General features: G+C 47.9%; 2 protein-coding genes and 1 long non-coding RNA gene across 3 annotated transcripts; 1 reads left to right on the top strand and 2 right to left on the bottom strand.

Moving 5' to 3' along the window:
* Window positions 1–244: 244 nt before the first annotated feature.
* LOC127604717 (uncharacterized) lies at window positions 245–17,229 on the bottom strand. The gene is made up of 3 exons (XR_007963390.1): window positions 17,129–17,229; window positions 2,166–2,307; window positions 245–418 (listed from the first exon to the last, which is right to left on the bottom strand). It is a non-coding gene; the product is annotated as an uncharacterized LOC127604717 (long non-coding RNA).
* ube2ql1 (ubiquitin-conjugating enzyme E2Q family-like 1) lies at window positions 4,330–11,954 on the bottom strand. Its single transcript, XM_052071938.1, has 3 exons — window positions 11,714–11,954; window positions 10,488–11,389; window positions 4,330–6,880 (listed from the first exon to the last, which is right to left on the bottom strand). The coding sequence occupies exons 2-3, from the start codon at window positions 11,196–11,198 to the stop codon at window positions 6,749–6,751; spliced, it is 843 nt and encodes a 280-aa protein (XP_051927898.1). The 5' UTR covers window positions 11,199–11,389; window positions 11,714–11,954; the 3' UTR covers window positions 4,330–6,748.
* Window positions 12,680–14,144, top strand: med10 (mediator complex subunit 10). Its single transcript, XM_052071941.1, has 4 exons — window positions 12,680–12,989; window positions 13,070–13,153; window positions 13,431–13,533; window positions 13,603–14,144. Exons 1-4 carry the CDS (start codon window positions 12,868–12,870, stop codon window positions 13,696–13,698), a joined length of 405 nt encoding a protein of 134 aa, XP_051927901.1. The 5' UTR covers window positions 12,680–12,867; the 3' UTR covers window positions 13,699–14,144.
* Window positions 17,230–23,398: the final 6,169 nt, after the last annotated feature.

Genomic DNA, 23,398 nt, shown 5'->3' on the forward strand with positions numbered 1-23,398 from the left:
ATGTTGTATTTGTGGAACATGAATGAGGCGGCAAAAAACACCCGTTCAGATGCAAAATCCATCTCGGGGGCGGCGGCCATTTTGCCACTTGCTGTCGAACTGAAAATGACGTCACAGTGACTCATCACGGCCTACTTGTGCTCCGAGTTTGCTCACGTGACGTTTGCGAGCGCAACTGTGATTGCTATGTTCAAAAAATAACACTAAATCAATGGTTATTATAATTGCCAAATATTGAATGGCCCAACGCATGGATGAGACGTGTCGATTGCTCAGTGGAGCTACCATGACAACAGCTGTTATGACAACAAGGACTCTCACCTCTCCGTTGCAAAAGGCAGGAAACTGGATGCGAACACAACTCGCGGCATCATGGGGGTGGGTGGGGAGTTGGGGGACAAATCTGAAGTTTTTCCTCCTAAAACGTGACAAACAGGAAGATGAAAACAGGAGATGGAAAAACATTTTCTTTCCCTTCGCCCCAAGTCAAAGAGCTTATGCAAAGTGATAAAAGCCTCAGGAAAATGGAAAGATGATTTAATGCGGGAGAATGTGCCCGAGAATGTCAAAATGTATCATTCCCGTCACCGCTATTGCTAATTCCGCGAGGCGTCGTTCCCGTATGCTAGCATCAAACTAGCAAACGTTGGTGTTGAGATATCCAATCACATTCTATTCTCTTTTATTTTATGGGGCAGGTTTACAGTAAAGTGGAGGTGCATTTTGTCCCTTGCTCCTGCAGTGGCCCCCCCACTGATGTGAGACGCTTGCATGCTCTGTGCCCACTCGCTGCCTTGCTAAGCCTTGTCCACATGCATATAGTTTGGGATTATATAATTGAGCGGTTATGCAACGCTACACTGACTGAGCGAGGCGGATTCACCCAGAGGAGACTCTGGTGTTTGGATTAAACCAATCACCACACACACACACACACACACACACACACACACACACACACACACACACACACACACACGCACACGCACACACTGCAAGGCCTTTTAAAATCTGTTGCTAAATCTCTGACTACGCCTGCTGGCTTTATCTGATAATTGTGCAAAGCCTGTTCTCATCCTTTGCAAAATTAGACAATGGCAAGGATGCAGCCTGTCCGTATAAACGCATGCCCCGCCCACCGTCCCCCCCCCCCCATTTCTCCATCTCTGCACTTTTATTCAGTGACGCTGCAGCTTTTACACCATTTTAATCCTGTGTGTTCAATTTCATATTTTCCACAAACTTGTCACTATTGGTAAGTTTCCATGCGGGTCCGGCTTATCTGTCTATTTATTCGTTTATTTATTTTTACGTATGACAAACTAATTTAAAGTGTTGCGGTTAGCTTGATACCAAATTATTAGCTCTCTTGAATGCTTGAACCTGTCCGAGAAGTGAAACTCTTTTTTCCTGATGCTGTGGGAGCTGTGCAGCATTATGAGTCAAAGTCAGAATGCTGGGGGGGTGGGGGGGCGTGGAGCGGACAATAATGTAAGAAATTCCTTACATGTCTGATATAAATGGGACGTTATCATCAAGGAGGCTGATGGTGGGAGTGGGGGTGGGGGCGTTTTATGTCCCGGGAGAGGCGAGGGACAAGCAGAGGAAGAATATATTGATTTAATGGATGAGCAGTGAGAGTTGGAGTTGGCAAGGAGGAAGGTGGGTGGAGGCGGGTGGTTGGGTGGGCGTTGATGACGGGCGGGGGCTAGTGGCGGACACAAGGCTTTATTTAGTGCATGCCTGCAGGTGTTGCCTAGTAACAGACAGAGCGAGAGAAGAGAAGCTGAAGAACATCCCTCGCTTTATCTTGTTTTCCCACTTTCCCTTATTTTTCCCCACAACACCCCCCCCCTAAAAAAAATGCAAACTCATGCACAGCCGCCAACAAAGGCCACTCTGCATTCCCGACTCTCATTCTCACACTTGGCCCAAGCGTCGCTCCTCATTAGCAGTCAGCACGGACGCCAGGCAGGAAGGAGACGAGGAAAGGAGGGCAAAGAGAGGAGGAGCCTGGGGTGGAGGGAAAGTCGACATCCGGCCATGTCGTTGCCATAGCATTTGTTGCTTCGTTACACTTTCTCCCAAGTGAATCTTTAAGGGAGGCTATATGTACCTGCTAACGTGTGTGTGTGTGTGTGTGTGTGGGGGGGGGGGGCTCTTACCAGAGAGTGGCTCAATAAATCAGCTTAATGTGCCGCCGTATCTCACACACAATCACGGCCATTCCACACGATTGGTCAAGGTGAGATGGAGGGCACTGTGCAGAGTGGCAGTTATTGGTCCTCAAGACGGCCGCTGGCAAACCTGGGAACAAAATGTACCAGGAGAGAAAAAAAAAAAAAAGATAAATCATGACTTCACCCTTTCATCCTGTTCAGGTTCAATGTGACTCTGCTCGGCCTTTACCGTGTGGGCTGCTCATGGTCACCCAGGCGAGTCTTGGCGGGCCTGTGGGGGGGGGGGGGCATAAAGGCCATGCTTTGCATTTCAAGCACTCTGCTCACACACACACACACACGTCTTTTGCCAGAATTTGACCTCATTTCATATTCTCACAACATGGCCAAGATGTGTACATTGAACATTTGTAAAGCGTTGATATCGATCCATTCAAAGGGCTCGAACGACAAACAAATCCTGAACGACTCAACTGGCGTAACGACACGCGCATTAGCATCACATTGATAGAACGCAGCACACATTTATGCGGGCGGTTTCGTTGACGGATGCGCATCGGTGAAGAGCGAAGCTGCCACGCGTGAAAGCACCGCGGGTTGCTAAAAATACTTTTTCCCACATGCGCTGGGCCACATAAAATATTTATAGTGCGCCTTTTCGTCTGCTAAGAATGGCGCCGATGCTGAAGCTGAAAGCAGGCGAAGGCGGAGCGACTGCCAAAAGTGCAGACTCTTGCCGCCATCACGGGCCCCCGGAGCTTACGTAAGAGCCAACTGCCGCTTGCCACGCACGTGCTCGTGCGCTCGATCTGCCGCGAACGTGCTCAAATGAAGATCGAAGCGGTCACACTTTTAGTCTCAATTCAAACTCGAGTAACCTTTGCGGAATGGAATATCAGACCTGAATTTAAGAGTGAATGTTTTTCTTTTTTTCTTTGTGCACGAGCTTTGACTAACGAGAATATTTTGCAGCTTTTGCACGCGCCGTTGTCCACGGCGAGTTCACACCATGTCCTCGTCAATATTTCGCTCACCGAGGCAGATCCATACTATGGATTCCATATGCTGCCCAGGTTTTGCCAAGCTAATGAGCAGTGGCGAGCATCAGCTACGCAAAAACAAGGGCGCTCGGAGGGGATTCATTAATTAGGGTTCATTTGCTAAGATGATGGTTGGTGTGTGTGTGTGTGTGTGAGAACTGGTTCTTGTGCAATTTGTCCACTCCAGCAGAATTGTGTTTGTCGTAAGCTGCTGAGCATGTGCTGACGTGGACAAAATCTGAGTTGTGGGCAATTTTGTAAACCTTTGCAAAAAATAAATAAATAAAATAAATGTATAACCCGATGCAACTAGATTCCAAATATTTTTTGGTTTAAGATTGTTGGCTTCCATCAGGTAACTCTAAAGCGTCATGACACACAAACCCGGATCGAATTGTCATATTGGTTCACCAAATGCTGAAAGGTCACACCAGTACGTCAGCTATTGGTGCACAGGTGTGCCTTTGGCTGCCAATGACAAAAGGCCACTGTCAAATGTGCAGTTTTACTGGACGAAAGGAGGGGGGGGGGGGGGAGGGAGGATGCTACAGCCAGAAATAGGAATTCACAAATTACGGCGGTCGGCTGGAGTTTCATGCAGTTGAAAAAACAAAAACCAGACAAAAAACAACCACTTTTGAATATGCTGTGTATTTTATTGCACATTCTGGTTTGGTCTTGCAAACGGAGCCTCTTCCCACTTTTTTGACCAAACAATCAAGTCAGGGGAATGAAACTGTGTCCAGAGTCGGTGATCTCGGGTCTGGATGTGCACATGCCCATATCGTACATGAGATGTGAAGCACTGGGAGCTTCAAACTGCTCCTACATCTGTGATTGAGGGAGGTTGGGGTGGGGGCTGAGGGGGGGGGGGATTTTTATCCAAGTTTTAAGAGCATGAAGCCAAATCACAACAGGGCGGATGGGGTAAAGTGTGACTTGATGGGAGGCTGTCGCAAATTTATTTTGAAGCCGGGGCAGGATTTCCTTCCAAGGGGAAAAGTCCCTTTTTTTTAAGGTGTTGAGGCTTTTGCAACTTTGTCCTTCAATTGTCCACATAAACACAAATCCCATTCGTGGTAAGATTTTTTTTTCTTTTTCCTTCCACCCCTTCCCTTCATTTTCTTGTGGCAATACCTGCATCATGCTTCAAATCTTCATTTTTGGCAAATCTCAAATAAATTAAAACAAACATTCATAGAAGACAATATGACATTTGAGGACGCATCAAAAGAGAAGCGCGTGCGCACGCACGCACACCCGCACGCACACAGTACAGAAGCTCCTTCCCAAAAAAAAAAAGCGAAAAAAGAACGAGAAGCATTTTGCTTTTTTTTTTCGTTCATCTCCAGTTTTTCCTGACTTTTCTTGAAAAAGAAAAAATATACAGTAAGTAGCTACCAATCACAATTGACATGCAAATATAATACAACAGAACCAGCTCGGTTAGTGTCTGCTCACTACCAGTCTAAATCTAGAGATCACCAACATGATTGACTTGAAACCAGCAAACACTCAGCTAAGAGATATTTTGTGGTAGAATATGAAGTCAATTTACAGTATTTCTGCACCCCCACACCCCGCCACACACACACACACACACACACACGTACCTTCAACTAAAACAAACGCCACGGGGCTACACATCACGTACCAAAATGCCAGTGGGCGGAGGAGGGAGCCAAGCGGGAGGTTTGACATCCTCCATCCTTTCGCACTCAAGCGCCCGTCTCGATCGTATGACGCTTGGCAGAAATGTCAGCCCAATTAGCAGATTTGTCTCTGACATTTAACTGGCACATGGCAGAAGTGGAAGCCGAGCTGACAGGAAGGACAAGTTGCAGACGCGCGAGCGGCATGACAACACACCGTATCGGGACGCACATTCTGGTTTGATTCTACATTTAGGAGGAACATTCTTACATAACTGCATGACGAGCATATCCTGCGCCCAATAGCATAAGTGCCCGAGTGATTTTTTTTTTTTTGGAACGGTCACAATATTTACATATAGTGTATATATATTAAAAAAAACAAAACACCATTGTGCTTAAAATCAGGGGTGGTGAAGAACGTTGCCGCGGCACTGTGATGCTAGCTCTTTTTGGAAAGGAACCGTCAGATGCTCCACAAAGACGGCTCTTGCAAAATACACGAAACAAACAAGGCAGGATCACTTTAGCAGTTTTGGTAAGAAATCGATTTTTCGTCACGCCATTCCTGAAGATTTCCTTACAACAGCTCAAAGGCAATTCTGCTATTGGGCTAAGTCAGATGCAGCTTTTGACCATCTCACAGTCGACTCACTGACATTTCCGAGAAGCGACCCCCGCCATGCGCCCCGTTCTCTCGGCTTGCCCTCTCCCAAATATCCCCGGATGTCTCTCTGGGCAGTCGTGAGGTGCTCGGGAGCGTACATTCATCGAAATGGCGAATCCGAGGCTGCATATCAAGCCGTGCGGGTACAGCGGGTGCGCGCACGGGTGTGTTCATCGCACCGCGGATTTCCTGCTGGACTTTGGTTGGTTTCACACCAAACACACACACAAATTCGCTTACAAACAGTTAACTCTTGAGGCCTTCGTGTCATTCACAGTTCAGAGTTGTCCGCGCCACACAAAAAAAATGAAGTCAGACCTTCATCGAAATCATGAGGGGGGCAGTCTTCTTCACCAACACGCACAGCGAAATGAGTGACGATCATTCTATGCATTGTCCAAAGTCTCTGCATAATGCAACATATGACTTTTTTTTTTTCCTTCCATTAGAAATCAATATTCATCGATGCAACAGTGAGCGCTAAATTTAGCCACGAGACAAAAAGAAAGTGGGCGAGCGGGCTTGGAGGGATGTGAGAGAGAGAGAGCACAACTCCATGTACATTACAATCTTCATGTTGTTGCATCCAAGTGTGGGCAACCGCACAGCCGACAAGGGGGGGGGCGAGAAAAAGGGAATAAGCGAACGAGTGGAGAAGTCGGCGCGCTGCCCGTCTATTAAACACCAACGGCTTCATTTATATGCAAATGAGCCCGCAGCCATAGGCAGACGACCGAGAGTAATGCCGAAAGGAAGAGGGAAGGAAGGGCTCAGGCGTGGGGAGGGCAAGGGAGCGCCACACGGGGGTTGAGTCTGCTTCATTCGGCTGCAAAGGTCCACACAGGGTCCAACTGCATGTGCACGAGAAGAAATAAAAATAAATACAGAGATGGAGGAAAAGCAGGAAATGCATTCCCAAATGCACACACACACACACACACACACACACACACCTTCTCAGGCCTTTCCCAAAATGGGGAAAGAATTTCCCTGGGCAAGGGTGAGGGCAAATCACTTCCTGGAAAAGTGATGGTGATGATGATGATGTTAAAGTGATCGCTTGTCTGCATATCGAATACAAAGTCCCCCATGTGACACACACACACACACGCAATCTAAAATAAATAAAAGCTACAGCAAAAGGTGAGTGTGACAGATTGTTGAGTTAGCGTGGTGTCATTTTGCATGTTGGAGGTCAGGGGTCGGCGCTCAGCCGTCCGACACGGGCGGGGACACCCAGCCGTACTTCTCGTGGGTCTTCACCAACGACTTGAAGGTGGCCTCGGCTTCTTTACGGCTGAAGGCCTTCTTGGACTTGCCCGCTTTCCGACATATACGCCCCTGCAAGAGATGAAATCAAGGATCATGACTTACATCAGCTCCCAAAAAGACAAACATTCGGTCAAGTATGAAGTCATAGCTCAAATACTCTCTTCCCCATTGAAACGATGGAAATGGAATGATACCGTTTGAGCCACACGTTGTGCTGCCTCTGGGTGTGCATGCCTTAGCCAGCAGGGGGCAGAATAATTCAGACGCAAAGAAAGAAGATTTTCACAAGTGACGTAGAATTTTCCGCAGAGGATAAAGAAGATGTGCCTGTGACTGTGAGTACACATTATATTGTCTCTCTCCTAAAATTGCATCACGCCGTCACATCAATGCTATTCGTTAGCCTGTCTATGGCATTTTGCATGTATGGTAGCATTGAGCTAACTGGTAGTACACCATGCTGCCCCCTTTTTAACTAGTTTCACGCAATTACATTTGCACTGTAGGGAAAAACATCATATACAAAGAAAGAAGAGTTTCACAAGTGACGTAGAATTTTCCGCGGAGGATAAAGAAGATATGCGACTGTGAGTACACATTATATTGTCTCTCTCCTCAAATTGCATCACGCTGTCACATCATTGCTATCCGTTAGCCTGTCTATGGAATTTTGCATGTATGGTAGCATTGAGCTAACTGGTAGTACACCATGCTGCCCCCTTTTAAGCTAGTTTCACGCAATTACATTTGCACTGTAGGGAAAAACACACACTGGAGTGTTTTGATCTAAAAATGAACTGAAATGACTTGTTATTGGCAGCTCAAACTAACAAAACAAACGTTTCACCGGCCGGCCTTTCTGCATGCTGCATTGCAGCTCAGATAAATACTTGGCGAATGATACAACCCGCTTTCCCCCACCCCCCACTCGGTGCCTTGTGAGTGGACAGTGATGCATCCTGATGCGCCCGTGATGTCACGATGATGCAGCAACACGCTCGCAGGCTCAATTGCGGTCGCAGGGGCAAGGGATCACAGGCGATCTGATTAGCCATGCATATCTTTGCCATCACTTACGGTTGCTCTCGCCACCTCAAAATGGTGCCTGTCGCCTTGCTGACGGGACTCATTATTGCCGGCTATTGTGAAAGACTTTGCTGCCATGGTGATGCGCTGGCAAGGAACATAACCTCACTTTCATTGAACAAGGATTTTTTTTTTTGTTTAAATAGGGCCTGTGCTATGCCGCTGGTGTATTCCCTTATTTGCGAGGATGTGAGAGGGCTGGTGAATGCGTCGACCTTACATAAAAAAAAAAAATTGGGGTGGGTGGGGCATCAAGGGAGTGGGAGATCAGATTAAATGAATCAGCATCAGTGCTGGCAGCCAAAGTTGTCCCATGTCAGCGTTTATCTATTTGGGCAAAGTGCTCGTTTGCGGAGAGCGGCACACTCTGGCAGAGTGGCTGTTGGCTAATTGGATGAATGGCAATCGCTCAATGGACGGAACAGGACAGGCATGGCAACGCCACATCGCATGTTGGGAAACGGCCTGAGGGGAGCGGGAGGTGGCTTGTTGCATAACGCGGGCATGTGCACCAAGAGGTCAGGGATGAACAAACAAGAGATCAATAGTGGACTCATTGGATCACGGAGCCTCTCTGGGACTGATAGTCGGGTCATTAGAGGATAAAATCACGCTTACAAAAAAAAAAAAATGGTCAGATGTCATAACCAGCATGAAATGTCGCATCCACGTGGCGCTTGAAAGCACTTACACACCACAGGAAGCATTAATGGGATGATTCATCAAGCTAACACGCTAGTTATGATGTCATCATGCTACCTACACTTGGATGTGGGGGGAAAAAATAAAATGAGAAGTAGACTCAACTCTGGCTTTCCTGCGTGGGTTCGACCCATGCTGGTGCGGAATGTTTGAAGGAATTCAAATTCTGTGACTGTCTCGCCTTTAGTATTCATTCTTAAAATGTTGAACAATTTCAATGCAACAAATCGAATTCCTATTTGAGTGTTGAAATTGCATCGCATGCCAAGCACTGTTAGCGGAAGCCGCAAATGCATACTGTACATCCACGTTGATCAATGAGGCTTCCATCAGATATGAGGAAGAACCACTGCGGCGCATTTGGTGAGCGGCACAGTCGTCAATTTTGCCAAGCGGGGTTCCGCACACGCGCACACACAAGCGATCAGTCTCATTTGCATAGGAGATGCTTTGCGAACTGAACAAAACGCACGACACAACAGGGTGACGTGGAGGACAATCTGGTACTTTTTGAGGGGGGGGGGCGGTGAGGGGGGGATATCAATCATCCTGCTCAGTCTCGCTGAGGACGAGCAAGCAGATTCAGATGTCATTTTAAGTTAAAGCTTTGCGGGTTATAAGGCGGAGTGCATTTGAGGATGCGGCCATTTCCATCGGAAGCGCAGAGATGCTGCAAACTCCGAGCGGGGCAGGATTTGAAAGGATTACATAATCCAGTTGATCTAAATCACACACACACGTCTGCAATCGTGGCATGCCCGCAGCCTGCTTTCCCATCCCCCGGTGGTCTATTTGTTTTTCGTAAATGCGCTGTGTGGGGGTGGGAGGGGGGTGGAGGACACGTATCGTGAGCCTGCGTGACTTTCACTTGGTATGCGGGTCTTTGTTGCCAGAGGAGGCTGACTGATGAAAGGCAATCAAACTGGGACTGCAGAGAGCATTGAGGAAGGGAGGGAGGGGCGTGAGGGGGGGAAGCGTGGCTCGAAATGGTTGCCGTAAAGAAACACCCGTCCATCTCCGATAGGATGTATCCTCATTCGGGTCGAGGGAAAACAAAGCAGGAGGAACGGCACGTAAAACCCACACAGAAAGGCCAAGTCGAGGTTCGAAACCCAGAACCTCCTAACTGGGAGGCAAGTGTGCAGACCACAAGGACATTTTTTGTTTCAATTTCATTCCCTTTGGCTGATAATTAATACTGCCCGTTGAAAAGAATGCCCGAGTGTTACTTGCGGTGTCGTACTGTACACAGTAACGTTTGCCCTCCACTGTGCAGGGGTGGCGACCCATCTTAATGGTGCATTACCGCCATCAAGCTAGCCGATAATGTGCTTCCACTGCAAGGGAAGCAATGAAAATTGACGGTGGGCGGATTTTGCAAAGGTTGCGGCATGCCGCTCGTATGGGAAATTTTTGCTCGGCCCCAGGAAAGTCATGTAAGCGCAAATTAATGACACGTTTGCCACCTAGTGGTGATTGGTGATTTTACAACTTCAAACTACCCCTCGGTATTTTGGCATATTTTTTTTTCCCCTTTTTCAACATTTTGTATTTCCCCCAGTTTTTCCACCCCACTTTTTCAGGAAAAATGTATATTGGATGTTAATCAAGGTTTTTTTTTAAAGATATTTTTGAGTTGCAGGGCACCAGTCACCCATCCCTGTTTTTGTTCTACATTATTCTATTGCAATAAAAAAAAATTCAAATTCCAAACATTTGAGGTGTGGGACAGACAGACCACTGCTAACCGCTGATCCGAAGAGGTGCAGCCATTAGGAAACCTCAAAATGTGCGCGACGGGAGTTTTAAATATGTAAATTACAAACGGGTGCGGTATAAGTGTGACGATTAACTGTCGCACGGTCAGGACGGCGATAGGATCCCTCACCTGTCCTTTGACGAGGCTGGCGGCAAACTGCCTCATGACGGCCTCCACCGTGTAGGCGCTGGACCACCCGCGGGGGGTCAGCAGCTCCATGCAAATGGCACCGCCGTCCAACACGTAGCCGTTCTCCAAGCGGGGCGTCAGCACCCGCATGAAGGGCGGCGAGAAAGGAAAGTTGTCGGGGAAGGTGACGTTGAGGAGGATGAACTCGGTGCTCGTCTCCTTCATGTCCTGCCACAGCGCGGAATCCTTGTCCACTTGGTGCAGCTTGACGTTCCAGTCAAACAGGTTCTCCTCCACCAGCTCCACCGTGATGAAGCTATCCCCTAACCTGCGGATCTCCTGCAGCTCCTTCATCAGCCTGCGCGTCCGCACTTGGGTGCAATGATGCCGGTGAGGTGCGAGGGGAGGGACGGAGGAGGCTGCCGTGCTTTTATTCCCACTTCCGCCCGTTTGCTGCTGCTGTTGTTGTTGCTGCTGCTGTTTCTCCTTGGCATCCTTGCCTGGCTTTTCCTTGTCCTTGCCGTGCTGGTCCAGCTTCCTCGCCTTGATCTCCGGGGTGCTGAGGATGTTGGCGTCGTTGGCCGTCTGACAATGTTTGTTGTTTTTCGGGGTGCCTTTGGTGCCCTTTAAAGAGCCCTGGTGGTGTTTGGGGTCCTCCGTGTCTCGGTCGTGCAGGCGGATCAGGCCGATTTTCCGCAGTAGAGTGGCCATAATTTATTGAACGGATCTGGTTGGGATTCCTCCACCGATCCCCCACGACAGAGGGTCGAGGGATAGGGACGACTGAGTTCACCTTGCTTGCGCCACTCTCAGATCTCAACCTGCACTGCAGCCTTCGGGGGGTAATCGCAGCCCACGATCCTGCGCCTCTCCTCTCAGTGCATCATCACTGCACGGCGTGACTACACACAGATAGAGAAATGTCATCCTCAGCCCCGCAAAACAACAATGGAGGTAGCGTTTTCGTCCGGATATCTAGCCCATCCCTCCCCCGCGCCTAAGAACCTTGTTCTAGCCGCAGTACGGGAGATGTCACGCAAATGTATTTAAAAAGATAAACGCTGCACGTCACTACAGGACATCGAATCGGTTTGCAGTACATGAACAAAATGGCCAAAAACGCCTACGACATCTTTAGATGAGGTCACAAATCCAACACCTGCACGACGAACGCGAGTGTCCCCCCCTTGCCACTGAAACCCATATGAAACCATGAACTCGCTTACCCAATTGCGTGAAATCCAGAGTATCTGCTGCAAATAGCCACCGCGTGGAGAAAAAAAAACGACAATCCAGAAGATCCACGAGAGCTGCCAAGTAGCGGAGCTGCAGGAAAGCGCTTATTAGAGGGCTTGTCTTTGTGTGAGCGTAAATGTACGTGCGAGTGTATGTGTGTTCAGCTGCTGCAGCTCGAGTAATGCAGAGGATGACGACTCGAGCAAGCGCACCAACGAGAACGCTCAGCCCACACGCGCTCACCCAGCAAAGACGCATTTCAAAGTAAAGCTCCTCACGCGCACTGACGATTGTGTGCGTTTCAAAGTAAAGCTCCTCACGCGCACTGACGATTGTGTGCGTTTCAAAGTAAAGCTCCTCACGCACATTGACGATTGTGTGCGTGTGCGTGCGCGCGCATCTGTGCAGACGCGATGCCGCGCCGTAAAGAACAAATATACACATTTCAAAATATTCATTACGTGTCAATTGAACATGTGGTATTAGCGTCCTTGCTGATGATGTTAGATAATCAGACAATCACAACATCCACAAGATTTAAACATTTCAATCAGTACAGTCCCTCTTTTTCGTCATTCAATCGTTATTTTATCATTCATTAATACATCATCATGTCACTTCACGGAGAGAAGACCCAAAGCTTTTATTGAGAAGGTGGTGGTATTATTTCCTGTTCATGTGGGGTCAAGGGTTGTCAGACACCTGCCTATACCTTTTAATATGCCATTTATTTACTCCAATAACGATTGTTTATACACGTAGTAAATTAGTCTTTTAATTGTTGATTGGCGCTGTAGATACAGTACTGATAAGTCGGTCGCGTGATGACTCTTTCCTATTTGGGGCTTTTGTTCCACGAAAACATGAAATTAATAAGGGAACGTTTCAGCGGTTTGCTTTCATCTTTAATGCTCGCAAAAACAGCTTTATTTTCCGAAGCGCGACGTTTTCATACAGAATACAACACTCATTGGTTATCACCATGGTAACACAGCAGCGCCCAGTATAGCGATTGGCTGGTTCTTTGCCGTAAAGCACAACTGCACTCTTAGCTACGCTACTTGTGGTGGCTAACGAGAGACCGGCGATTGTTTTGACAAACGACATCACTTGAAGCCATTTTCATCTTTCGAATAACATTTAAATGGCGGAGAAAAACGAAAACCTCGAGGAGCACCTCGAAAAGTTTGTCGAAAATATTCGACAGCTTGGAATTATCGTAAGCGACTTCCAGTCGAGCAGCCAAGCTGGACTCAACCAAAAACTGTGAGTCACGTTTGGATTGACGTCCTGTAAACACTTATACAATACGACGGACATTTTTATGGCTGAATTTTCTTTTACAGAAATTTAATGATAACGGGACTGCAAGACATTGAGAAGTGCCGTCAGCAGCTGCACGAGATCAACGTACCACTGGAAGTTTTTGAGTAAGTCTGGACTCGAATGTTGACTTCATTGCCTCCTCGCATTTGACCAAAGCATCCACATGGTATGCCTTGATGTGTTTGTTTATACCAAAACGCCCAATTCCAAAGAAGGATTCCCCTCTAAATTGAAGTCGCAATGTTGTGGAAAGTTTAGAAATTATTTAGAGAGCTCAGATAGGCTCCATCTCCACAGTGACGCATAAAACGGGTGGATAAAAAGGATTGATGATGATTAAATTGTGAATTGTGCATCCTTTGTCTGCGTGATGTTATTCAGATACATCGATCAGGGTCGAAACCCACAGCTATACACAAAGGAGTGTTTGGAGAGAGCCTTGGCCCGCAACGAGCAAGTTAAAGGAAAAATTGACACCCTGACGGTAAGAAGTAATTGTGAGTCTGTTATAACTGGACACCTCTGATTTACTGGCTTCTTTGTTCTATTACAGAAATTCAAGAGCCTTCTCATCTCCGAGCTCAGCAAAGTCTTCCCGGAGGAGATGTTGAAATATAAGGCGATACACGGCGACGACGGCCCATCCTAGTGATTCCTGCACTGTTACCCTTGACCCGTCAACCTGTGACAATTACTTTTTAAGCCTTGAACCGGTCAGATCAAGGAAGAGAACCCTTTGCACTCGCAACCAGACTGAGACAATGTTCTTTATCCTAAAAATTGATTCAGATGGAGTGTGTTGGCTGGACAAATGTGGCCTTACACGTCCATGTCGCTTGGATGCTGTATGAGCAGCAGGGTAAATTTCAAGCGCCATACCGAAGCTCCTTCCTGACTCTCCCTGAAGCGGTGGTACTTATTTATATGTTTTTATAATAATTGACAAGGCACACAGTAAGAGTTGGACATACATTTGTTTGCTCGGGCTGTGATCAATCTGAATGCAGGTGTTTTTTTTTTGTTTTTTTTTCGGCCCTGCTCAGCAACATGTCTGCTCTTTATTTGTATCATATTAAAGGTTTTGTAAGTGGATAATCGTTATTGGTCTGATTGCTCACTTCCACTTCACCTCACTTGCTCCAGAAAGAAGAAACTGAGCTGAAGTCGAGAAATCAACTCCCGTGGCAAGCGGAACCACGGAAATATATTTGCAAAAAGAGACACTCGTATGCCCAGTCATGTTTTATCTCACAAGGGCGGAAGGACAAAAGTTCAGGCACCACCTGCGAGGTGCTTACGTTTCTTCAAAGCTCTCCACTGTCTATAATTTTGCGACGTGCTATGCTTTTGGGAAACGGATGAATGACAACAGTATGTGCAACTACTGCAATACTGTACTGCTAGTGACATCACATGTTACGTGTTGACATCATCTAGTCCTTCATTGATAGCAAATAATAGCACACAAATATCAACGAGTGCAATTTGGCTACACTGCTAACATTCAAATGGAATAAACTTCAGAAGCACCAGTCGTAGGTGGGCTCCCTCTAGTGGCATTCAAAATAATTAATCCCGAAGAACAGTTCAGTTGTGTTTAACTTCAGTTCCATATACTTGTATTTCATCTTTAGGAACTGGTTGTTTTTAAGCACTCTTTTTGATGTAATTATTCCATGCAATACCTTTGAAATGAAATGAGTTTCGATTTTCTTATATTAAAGTACAGTGTTAATGTTCAGCCTGCGCATAATGCTATCATGGTTTCATACATCCCCAGTGTCCTTGGATTGCTACTGGGACACAAAAGCCACCTTTGATCAAATTAGCATAATCCCTTTTTGATGCTAATGCTAAGTGGTGAGTAGTCGCTGAAGCCCAGGAAATTTGTTTGCGCGGGTGCGGCTCTGCCCCCTCTCCCCTTTTCCTCTCATTGTGACCAGCGCCTGTCTAGCTCAGCTCTGTGACCGTCATTCGGTTTCTCTGTGCAGGTCAGGAGGCGGGCCCCCATCTTCCCTCTGCTGCATTCGTCCCTATGGCAACAATCCTCCCCCCCACATCACGAACTGACTGACACACACACCCTCAAATATGTATATTTAAATGCCAAAATGTTTGCCTAAACCAAATTTTGTCTAGTGCGAGTTCACTAGCTTAATGCTTCATATGAAACAAAACACCATACACAGGCTAACAGGAATTAGCATCAAGGTTATGAGCTGCAATGAGCAGTATTCTGGATTGATGCGCATCATCAGGAAAAAAACCCAATTTATAAAAAAAAAACACTTTCACGCCGCATCTTTAAAACTCCATCTGTCCACAATCATTCCTAACGACCAACCACGCACACGTGAGGCCTTCATGCGTCACATTTGGAGGCGGCGAGCCACTGACCCGCCGTGAGCGCTCAGCTACGTCGGGCGGGGGGAAACAGACGATGCGAGAGTGCCGATAATAGGACGATAAAGGTGCTGAATGAAAACCATAAATCAGAGCGATAATGTCTGCCGCCTTGATGTCCCCTAGCACCTGGCCTCGCTTAGGGACCCGTCAACGGCGGCTATCGAATTACGCCGCTCAGAAAGCCCCGCAGATGGGCCTTAATAGGTGGAAAACAATAGTTTGCCACGCTTTTCGCCGTCCGTGGCATCCAGACACACTCGTCGCTTATTACGTGCATCTGCAACTGGCCTAATTTGCTGAGGGAAAACAAACAACGCAGAAAGCGAGGCAGGCAGAAATGAATAAAGGATGAGAGCGACGAGCAGGTGGGGGGGGGGGGAGGACTTCTCGTCATTTCCCTTTGGTTTAATTAAGCCTGCACCTCGTTTGCCTCGTGCGGCGCCATGTTCAAGGGTGAAATTGTGAGCGCCGAGTGTGACATTTGCAACAAAGCTCATCCACTGCTGTCATCTCACTGTCAAGTTGAAACCTGGTTGCACACGAGTTAATCCGAGGAGAACCAACAAGGCAATTACCCACCGATGTAATGGATGGAAGACATTACGGACGCTATCGCTTATTGGGGTTCTCAGTGGCTGCTTTGCTTTCAAATGTGGGAAGGCTGTCGGTGGAGCTTCTCACAGTCCACCGGGGTCACCGTAACGCTATCGGTGTTTGCCAGAGGCGGCGATTAGCGCTCCAGGCGTTTTGAAGCGGGGGGTGTTGGGGAGAGCAGCAGTGCACTACTGGGGGGGGGGGGGGGGGGGCGAACATCATGGTGTTTCGGAAAGGTGGGGCGGAAATAAAGTGGTATTGCCGCATTACTATGAAGGGAATCGTTTTTGCCTTAGCTGACTTTACTCTTTTATTTTGGTGACGAGGTCTCGCTGGCTAGAAATGACAAAAATCAGTGAGCAGCTCACAGCCATTTTCATGTTTCATTTATGCAAACGAAAATTGCCCCTAGTGGGTTAAATAAAGTTGACTGAATCAGAAGCTGCTGGCCGATAATATATATCGGGCTAGAACATTTTGCCTGGCTCACTCCAAAAATAATATATGCGGCTGGATAGTTGCTAATTCACAAGCACATACGGCTTTCTGAGTTTTATGTCCCATGTCCCACATGGTCAAGTCGACCGTTTATTTGTTTCCTGAATATTCGAACCTATAGTCAGCGGCTACCCATAACCCCCCCCCCCCCTCCTCCCCTATTGTCCCCAAGATGCATTATCCCAACGGACACACATGCACACGCTCCATAAAACTCCAACACCCTCACTGAGGTCAACCCATAAATGCCAGGCCAACCCTCCCCCCACTTTTTTTTTTTTTTTTTGGAACCCCTCCACTCTCCTCCTTATGGAGAAAGGGAGAAACGCATTCATCGCATGTCATACAACGGTGACTATGTAGGAACGAGGTAAAAATACTTTGTTGACTGTATGTAGCAGCACAGCGTTTAGCCGCAATAGCTAGCTTAGCACTTTTTAAATTTTTTATTTATCATCCCTCGACCCACTCTCTCTCCGTCTTTGTGCACCACCCCGCACAATTTTGGCGTTTACAACCACGCGCGTACTTGAGTCCGGTGTGGGAGGACCGTCAAGCGAGCGCGTCGGCCCGCGGCTTACCTCGTGACTTGGAGGAGGCCTTCGTGACTCTGCCGCGGAAGTGCTGACATTGATATCAGAAGCGCATGTCCGACGGTTTCGTCACTGGGAGGGAACACACAGAAGAAATATTGCGCTTGTGGTTAAAAATGCAGACGGCGTGAGAATGTGAATTTGTCGCGGGAGAACTTCTGTCGCGTCAGTGACCTCACAAATGTCCTTCGGCATCAGTGGGCCCACAAATGGGACTCGCAAAGACCAAAATGTCGTCTTGCCGGAGCAGCGGAAGATGTTACAGTCGCAGAAGAAGGACCGAGTTGGAAATGAAATATTCAAATCGGATGTCATATTGGCTTAAGGTGTCCCTCAGTCTGCTTTTTACGGGCCAAAATGGTTTCAGCGGTACATAACGCAAAAGCACATTTTCTCCTCTGCGTTCCCATGTGCATTGTGGACGTAGAATTTCAATAGAACGGCAAATATTGACTGTATATATCCCGGTTGAAAAATAAAGCCGCCATCCTTGGAGGTCAGTAGTAACGATCAAACGTGGACAGAGGTCACAAAATGAGCAGCTTAACCGCCAGCGACCAACCGCGGCTTACGACTTATGCAACAGCGCGTCACGAGTGGACTTTTGAACCGGCGACGCAGCTGGGACGCCTCGACTCATGGAAGCGCAACTCCCGCACCGATATTCCGGCCTTGTTGACAACTTCATCTGGATTTCAGAGCGGCGGCGTCCAAGAGGAACTACTCCTGTGGTGAATCACCGCAACTCAAGTCATTGGAGTTAGAAAAGACCAAGTTGTGGAATATTAAAAAAAAAAAACAACTGCTTTTTGTTTACTGGCGAGACGTTTTTTTGGATTCGTAAATAAATGGAGTTTATTTTATACGTTCGAAAAGCGGTCCGGCTGGTCCGAACGTACGGCTGCACGCGAGCGCTTTTGGGATTTTAACATGCATGTCTCCTGCAGGCTTAGAGGGAGGGGGGGAAAAAAAGGTGAATAAACAAAGCAGTGAAGAGGGACGCAAACACCTGCTCGCCAAAACAATCTCCTGATGCGAGACCGAAAGGACAACCTGAAGGCAGAAGAGACATTCGGGGCTATGCGCCAGTGCGGTTTTGGAGTTCCACCAACATCTGAACACCTTGCATACAAATACATTAATTGGGGGAAGTAGACATGTAATCAATTAAAAAAAAACTTTTTTGTCATTGTCCATTGCCAATCACAGAGCACGCGTAAGGACACACACACACACACACACACACACACACACACACACACACATACACGTCAGACAAGTGAACCACTGCACCATCACTGAACACATTTCGGTGACAAAGCTGAGACTGTGCTCCTTCACACTACGTCGCCCTCATCGGACGGGATGAAGATGGATTCCGATGGGGGATGTCGCGAGTCTACGCTCAAAGAAAACGGGCTGCGGGCAAAGCGCAAGTAAGGAGGAATGATGCCAACCGCGCCTTCTGGATTTCCTTCTGGGATGAAGAGAATTAGGCTCATCTAAATTGAATTAAAGCGAGCCCACATTAGCTCATTTTAGCATGAGTTGCACCAGCATTTTTGCTGCTGATAAAGTGGGGGAAAGTGTGGGGGGGGGCGAAGCAAGCTCTCCCGCGTAGTTGTGGAAATGAGTTCCGCAGCCAAAAGATGGACAATTCTCCAAAGAGGAATACTTTCCAACAGGGCATTTCATATTCATTCCAAGACTCTTTTGCAGCTGTGTAGCGCCATTGCGTCATTTGGCTCGTCATTCACTCGAGGCTGTTGAATTCTAGAAAATAAATTCATAAATAAATAAATTGGGGAGCTTGTGACAGGAGTCTTTGGGTTTGTGGACCACTTTGGTGCTGGCGGTGGGGGCGTAAAAACCCAAATGCCATTTGCAATGACTCACTGCCAGCCACTAGGCACCGCTGGGATTTTGCTCCATAATGAAGGGAGGAGAGAAAAAAAAAAAGAATTAGCCGGCCGGGAAAGACATGGTATCTATAGATGGATCATATATTTGGTGGCGGCGGTGGTGCATTCAATCCATACACCCCCATGGGGGAATGTGACATTGTGGGGGGGGGGGGGGCATTTATGTGTTGATTGGCACACACGGCTGCTCCGAGAATGATCCCGTGTTCACGTCACACGCCATCTGCACAATAGACGTCACTGCGGAAAACGAGTGTGAGGTCGTACTGTTACTCATGTCATCTTCTCTGAGTCACTGGGTGAGATTCTCTCTCTCTCTCACACACACACACACACACACACAAAAACACACACACACACACACACACCTTCTTAAGCTTAGGTAAGCACCTGTGCGCAGAGACAAGAATAGGCCTAACAAGGGGCTTAAATACTCTATGGCACACGGGGGGCAGACACATTCTGAATGGAGGTAAGCTCCTTTTTCTCGTCACAGAATCATCAACGGCGTGTTGAGGGTTTACCGCCATCTTGTCGCGGCCACGTAATCCAAACGAATTCACTTACGGGGAGGCATTGATGGGTTTTTCGCACAATTTGACGACATGTTGCGCGTAAACCGCCCGTTGCCAGACAACAAATTGTCGGACGACCTGTCTGCACAAGATCTTACGTAAGGGGGAGGGGGGGGGGGTTATGCAGTCGCAAGAGCCTCTTTGGTGACTCGGCTATTTGGGGAAAAGTGGCTGAGCGTGACGCCATTGTGCCACGGCAGGGTTATTTGAAGACGACATCGTCAGTTCGCTTCTCAGAAGTTCTCCTCGATTGGCCGAATTACGGGTTGACCTTTACGACCTGTTACTCACTAAGCATGAAGACTCACTCAGTCAATTAAGCTTTGGACTAGACCACGCGCTTCATCAGAATGTTCCGATATCAAGACATTTTGAGCAATGAAAATTGGGCTGTCCAGTCCGGGTGTCCCGATACTTTTGTCTACAATGCTGTGTCAATTCATGTGTGTTGGTTCCATCCGGCCACATCACTCGCACGCACAAACCTCTCAAGGAAGAGAGGTGATTTCCAAAACCATATTCACAGAGAATGATTACCGACATGCACCCCCCCACTGACCCCCCCCCACCCCCCACCAAAAAAGTCACAGCATACAAGGACCATCTCAACAGTGCTGAGGTATGCAGAAAAAGAAAGGTGAAGATGTCGTTGTGATGAGGGGGGGGGGGGTCAGGGTGGGGGGGAGACTGTTGGAGAGCTTGCCTAACACTCTGAAATTACCATGCGACACATATCTTAAATTAGCATCCATCAGATCAAACAGCCAGCCATTATGCAGCCACACGCGCGTTCGCTTTCAACCCCGTTTCAGTCCTAATTAGCATATCATTAGCATAGAAGCGCTCCTTGCCGCCATGTCGGCAATTTTTTTCTCGACACGGCCTCACTTTGTTACGAGAGGTCTGGTCCAAATATTTTGTCTAAATATCCAAGCGACATGAAAACGTCCTGCAAAACATTCTTAGCACTCCACAGCCAATTGTGTATTTTTTATATCTTTTTTTTTTTTCATTGCGCTGACATCTAATAGGGAGAAAATAATCGCATTGTGTTTGATTCAGCATGTTCTGGGCAAAGCAATTCATGTCCAGAATGGTGAAGGAATGGTACAAATCTATAACAACCCTGTTAGTCAGCTCAAACGTGCTTCTCTAATGGAGTTTTAATCACATTTCGCTTCTTGCACCGGCGACTGAACGTACAATCTACGCCGCAGTCAGTGATACCTTCGCATGATAAGATTGACATCATTGGCTTCAAATCTTTTCAAACCAAAGCTTTACACGATGCATTCAAGCACTCGGGGAAGCAGGAAATATCCAGTTCGGAGGTGACGGCCATTGATTGATATTTAAAAAAAAAAAAATTGAAAATGTAACCTGTAGCATTTGCAAACTATGACTATGTCTTTTGAAATTTCCATCATTTGGGGGTTGGGGGGGGTAAGCTGGAGTGGGGCGGGTGAACAATACAACTCACTTCTCTCCCACCCAAAGTCGGGGCACACCATATGTCACATACGCTCACAAGCATCACCCTGGGGGGGGGGTGTCACTGCTCAGGTGCAATTTTCTCAGCATCCAGATAAGCTTTTCCGCTGTTGCTATGACGACACGGCGCGGGGTGAGAAGGCGGCAAATGAAAGAGTAATGGTGCTGTCGCCATAAGGCCACGGCTTAGCGCCGACTTCTGACCGCCGGGGGTCAGCGAGAACACGGAGACGGGGCGTAATCATGCCCCCGCGCAGCTAATCTCACCACTGGCCGCTTTAACCCTCAGAGGAAGATTTAAAAAAAAAAAAAAAAAGGTTCCCACCAGAGGCAACTGATTATGACGATGAGTCGACCATGTCGATCGGCCAACTGTGGTTCTTTGTGCCTTGCGTGGCACCCCCCCTGCCGTGACTTGAGCATGCGTCTAACTGGGTCAGGCTGAGATTCAGGCGGCGGTGAATGAGGAGTGTGACTCACAAGAGTTGTTGCGGCCGCAATTGGGTCGAGACGTGCGCGCAAAGCATGTTTGGCTGCAGGCCACGCGGCGGCTTGAACGTCCAATCGCAGACGACGGGGCATGTATGAACTAAAAATACATTCAAAGGCACGTTCCAACAAACATGCATGGCAGGTTAATGGAACGCTCCAAATTGTCCCCAAGTGTGATGTCTACGTGTACCCTGCGATGGGCTGGCAACGGTTCAGGGTGTCCTCACGTTTTGATTTTTGTTCTATTCTTTTCAGCCGATGTGCCACACAAGAGACTCTCTCCTGTCAGCTCTCCCGTTTGATCACGCCCTCCTTTTCTGGCCCTCCACTCTACCCTTGTGAGTCGCTGGAATCAAAGACCATTGTCTGTGTAACCCCCCCGCCCCCACCACCACACACCCCTCCTCCTGCATTTATTGATCGGATCAGTCAAAGTAGACTCGACCTCGTAACGACAGCACACGCACGTACAATGCGCACACAAAGCGGCTGAATCAAGCCTCCTCCTCTCCCCAGTGGTGATTTCTGTTCGATAAGACCATTAGGTGCGCTTGCACGACGTGATGTCACGCCGCCGTTCCACACGTATGGAAGTGGATGGATTGGCCTGGCCTTAAAATGAAAGATGATGTCATCATCTCCGCCTCTTTTGAGTGTCTTCTTCCAAGGAGATGGCGGCGAGCTCATTTCGGTCGATAAATGACATCAATGGATTTTTGCATTTTGGAGGGGGCAGGGGGTGGGAGGTGGGGGGGGGTCTTCCTCAACTTTCTTCCTACCACCCCTCCTCCATAAAACACCTTCTCACATGACCCCTGTGTATTTTCACCCTTTTGCATTCTTTATCATCTTTCCTCTTCCTTCTTCTCCCCCCCCCCCCCCCATCATCCTCATCCATCTCTGCATCGCAAGGTGCGTGGTTATGTGGTGCGGCACAGAGGAAAGCCCCTCACCCACCTAGATTTCTCTCCCTCTCGCTTTTCCTTTTCTGTGGGCGGCTGAAGGCTGCCAGTCCGGAAAGCTACAAAACACACAACACACACACACACACACACACACACACAATACATGCATTCTACACCGCCCCCCCCCCCCCCACCATCCCACACCCCCGCCTCCTCCCACACACCTCCCCAGGGGACAGTGAGGCATCAGACTATCCCACTGCGGAAGCGATCTGCTCAGCAAGGTGAGGGGGGGGGGGCTTCTGACCAGATTTCATCACGCCGCCCACTCATCTGAAAGGGGGAAGTTGCCATTTTATGACTTTCTTGTCGTGATGAGCAGCTCTTCTGCCCCCCCCCCCCCACCCAAAAGCCTTTCTGATGGGTCGAAAAACATGCCTTGGTTGAGGATTTATTAAAGGCTTGAGCTTGTTTTCTAATGGCAGATGTGACACATTCTGATCCAAATATTTACAATTATGAGGTTCGTTTTATTAGACCCCCACCCGCCCACCCCCACCCTCCTTAAATAGGCATTTTCACGAACGGGCATCAATCACATTGTTTTCGTTCACGCTGCTACAATCAGCGATCGACTGGCGGAGTGAATTTAAAATGAAAGCACCATTCCCGTGAATGACAATACAAAGAAGCGAGCAAATAGAATGAATACAAAAGCTGCAAGCAAGGAATTCTTTTGTCGCGTGTATTCCAAAAAACAAAAACAAAAAACATCCATCTTCTGAGCCGATTCTTATTTCCGTATTATCTGCAGGCAAAGCGCACAAACTGAACTTGAGCTGCAATTACGGCGCATGATGTATTCGGGCGACC

The sequence above is a fragment of the Hippocampus zosterae genome, chromosome 7, assembly GCF_025434085.1.
Source record: "Hippocampus zosterae strain Florida chromosome 7, ASM2543408v3, whole genome shotgun sequence".
Taxonomy (NCBI): Eukaryota; Metazoa; Chordata; class Actinopteri; order Syngnathiformes; family Syngnathidae; genus Hippocampus; species Hippocampus zosterae.

Excerpts from the sequence above, each read along its gene's own strand:
- ube2ql1 (XM_052071938.1), bottom strand. The coding sequence starts at position 11,198 with ATGGCCACTCTACTGCGGAAAATCGGCCTGATCCGCCTGCACGACCGA. Across the intron at positions 6,881-10,487 it reads CCAGCCTCGTCAAAGGACAG|GGGCGTATATGTCGGAAAGC; the intron begins GTGAGGGATCCT and ends CATCTCTTGCAG.
- med10 (XM_052071941.1), top strand. The coding sequence starts at position 12,868 with ATGGCGGAGAAAAACGAAAACCTCGAGGAGCACCTCGAAAAGTTTGTC. Across the intron at positions 12,990-13,069 it reads GCTGGACTCAACCAAAAACT|AAATTTAATGATAACGGGAC; the intron begins GTGAGTCACGTT and ends TTTCTTTTACAG. Across the intron at positions 13,154-13,430 it reads GTACCACTGGAAGTTTTTGA|ATACATCGATCAGGGTCGAA; the intron begins GTAAGTCTGGAC and ends GATGTTATTCAG.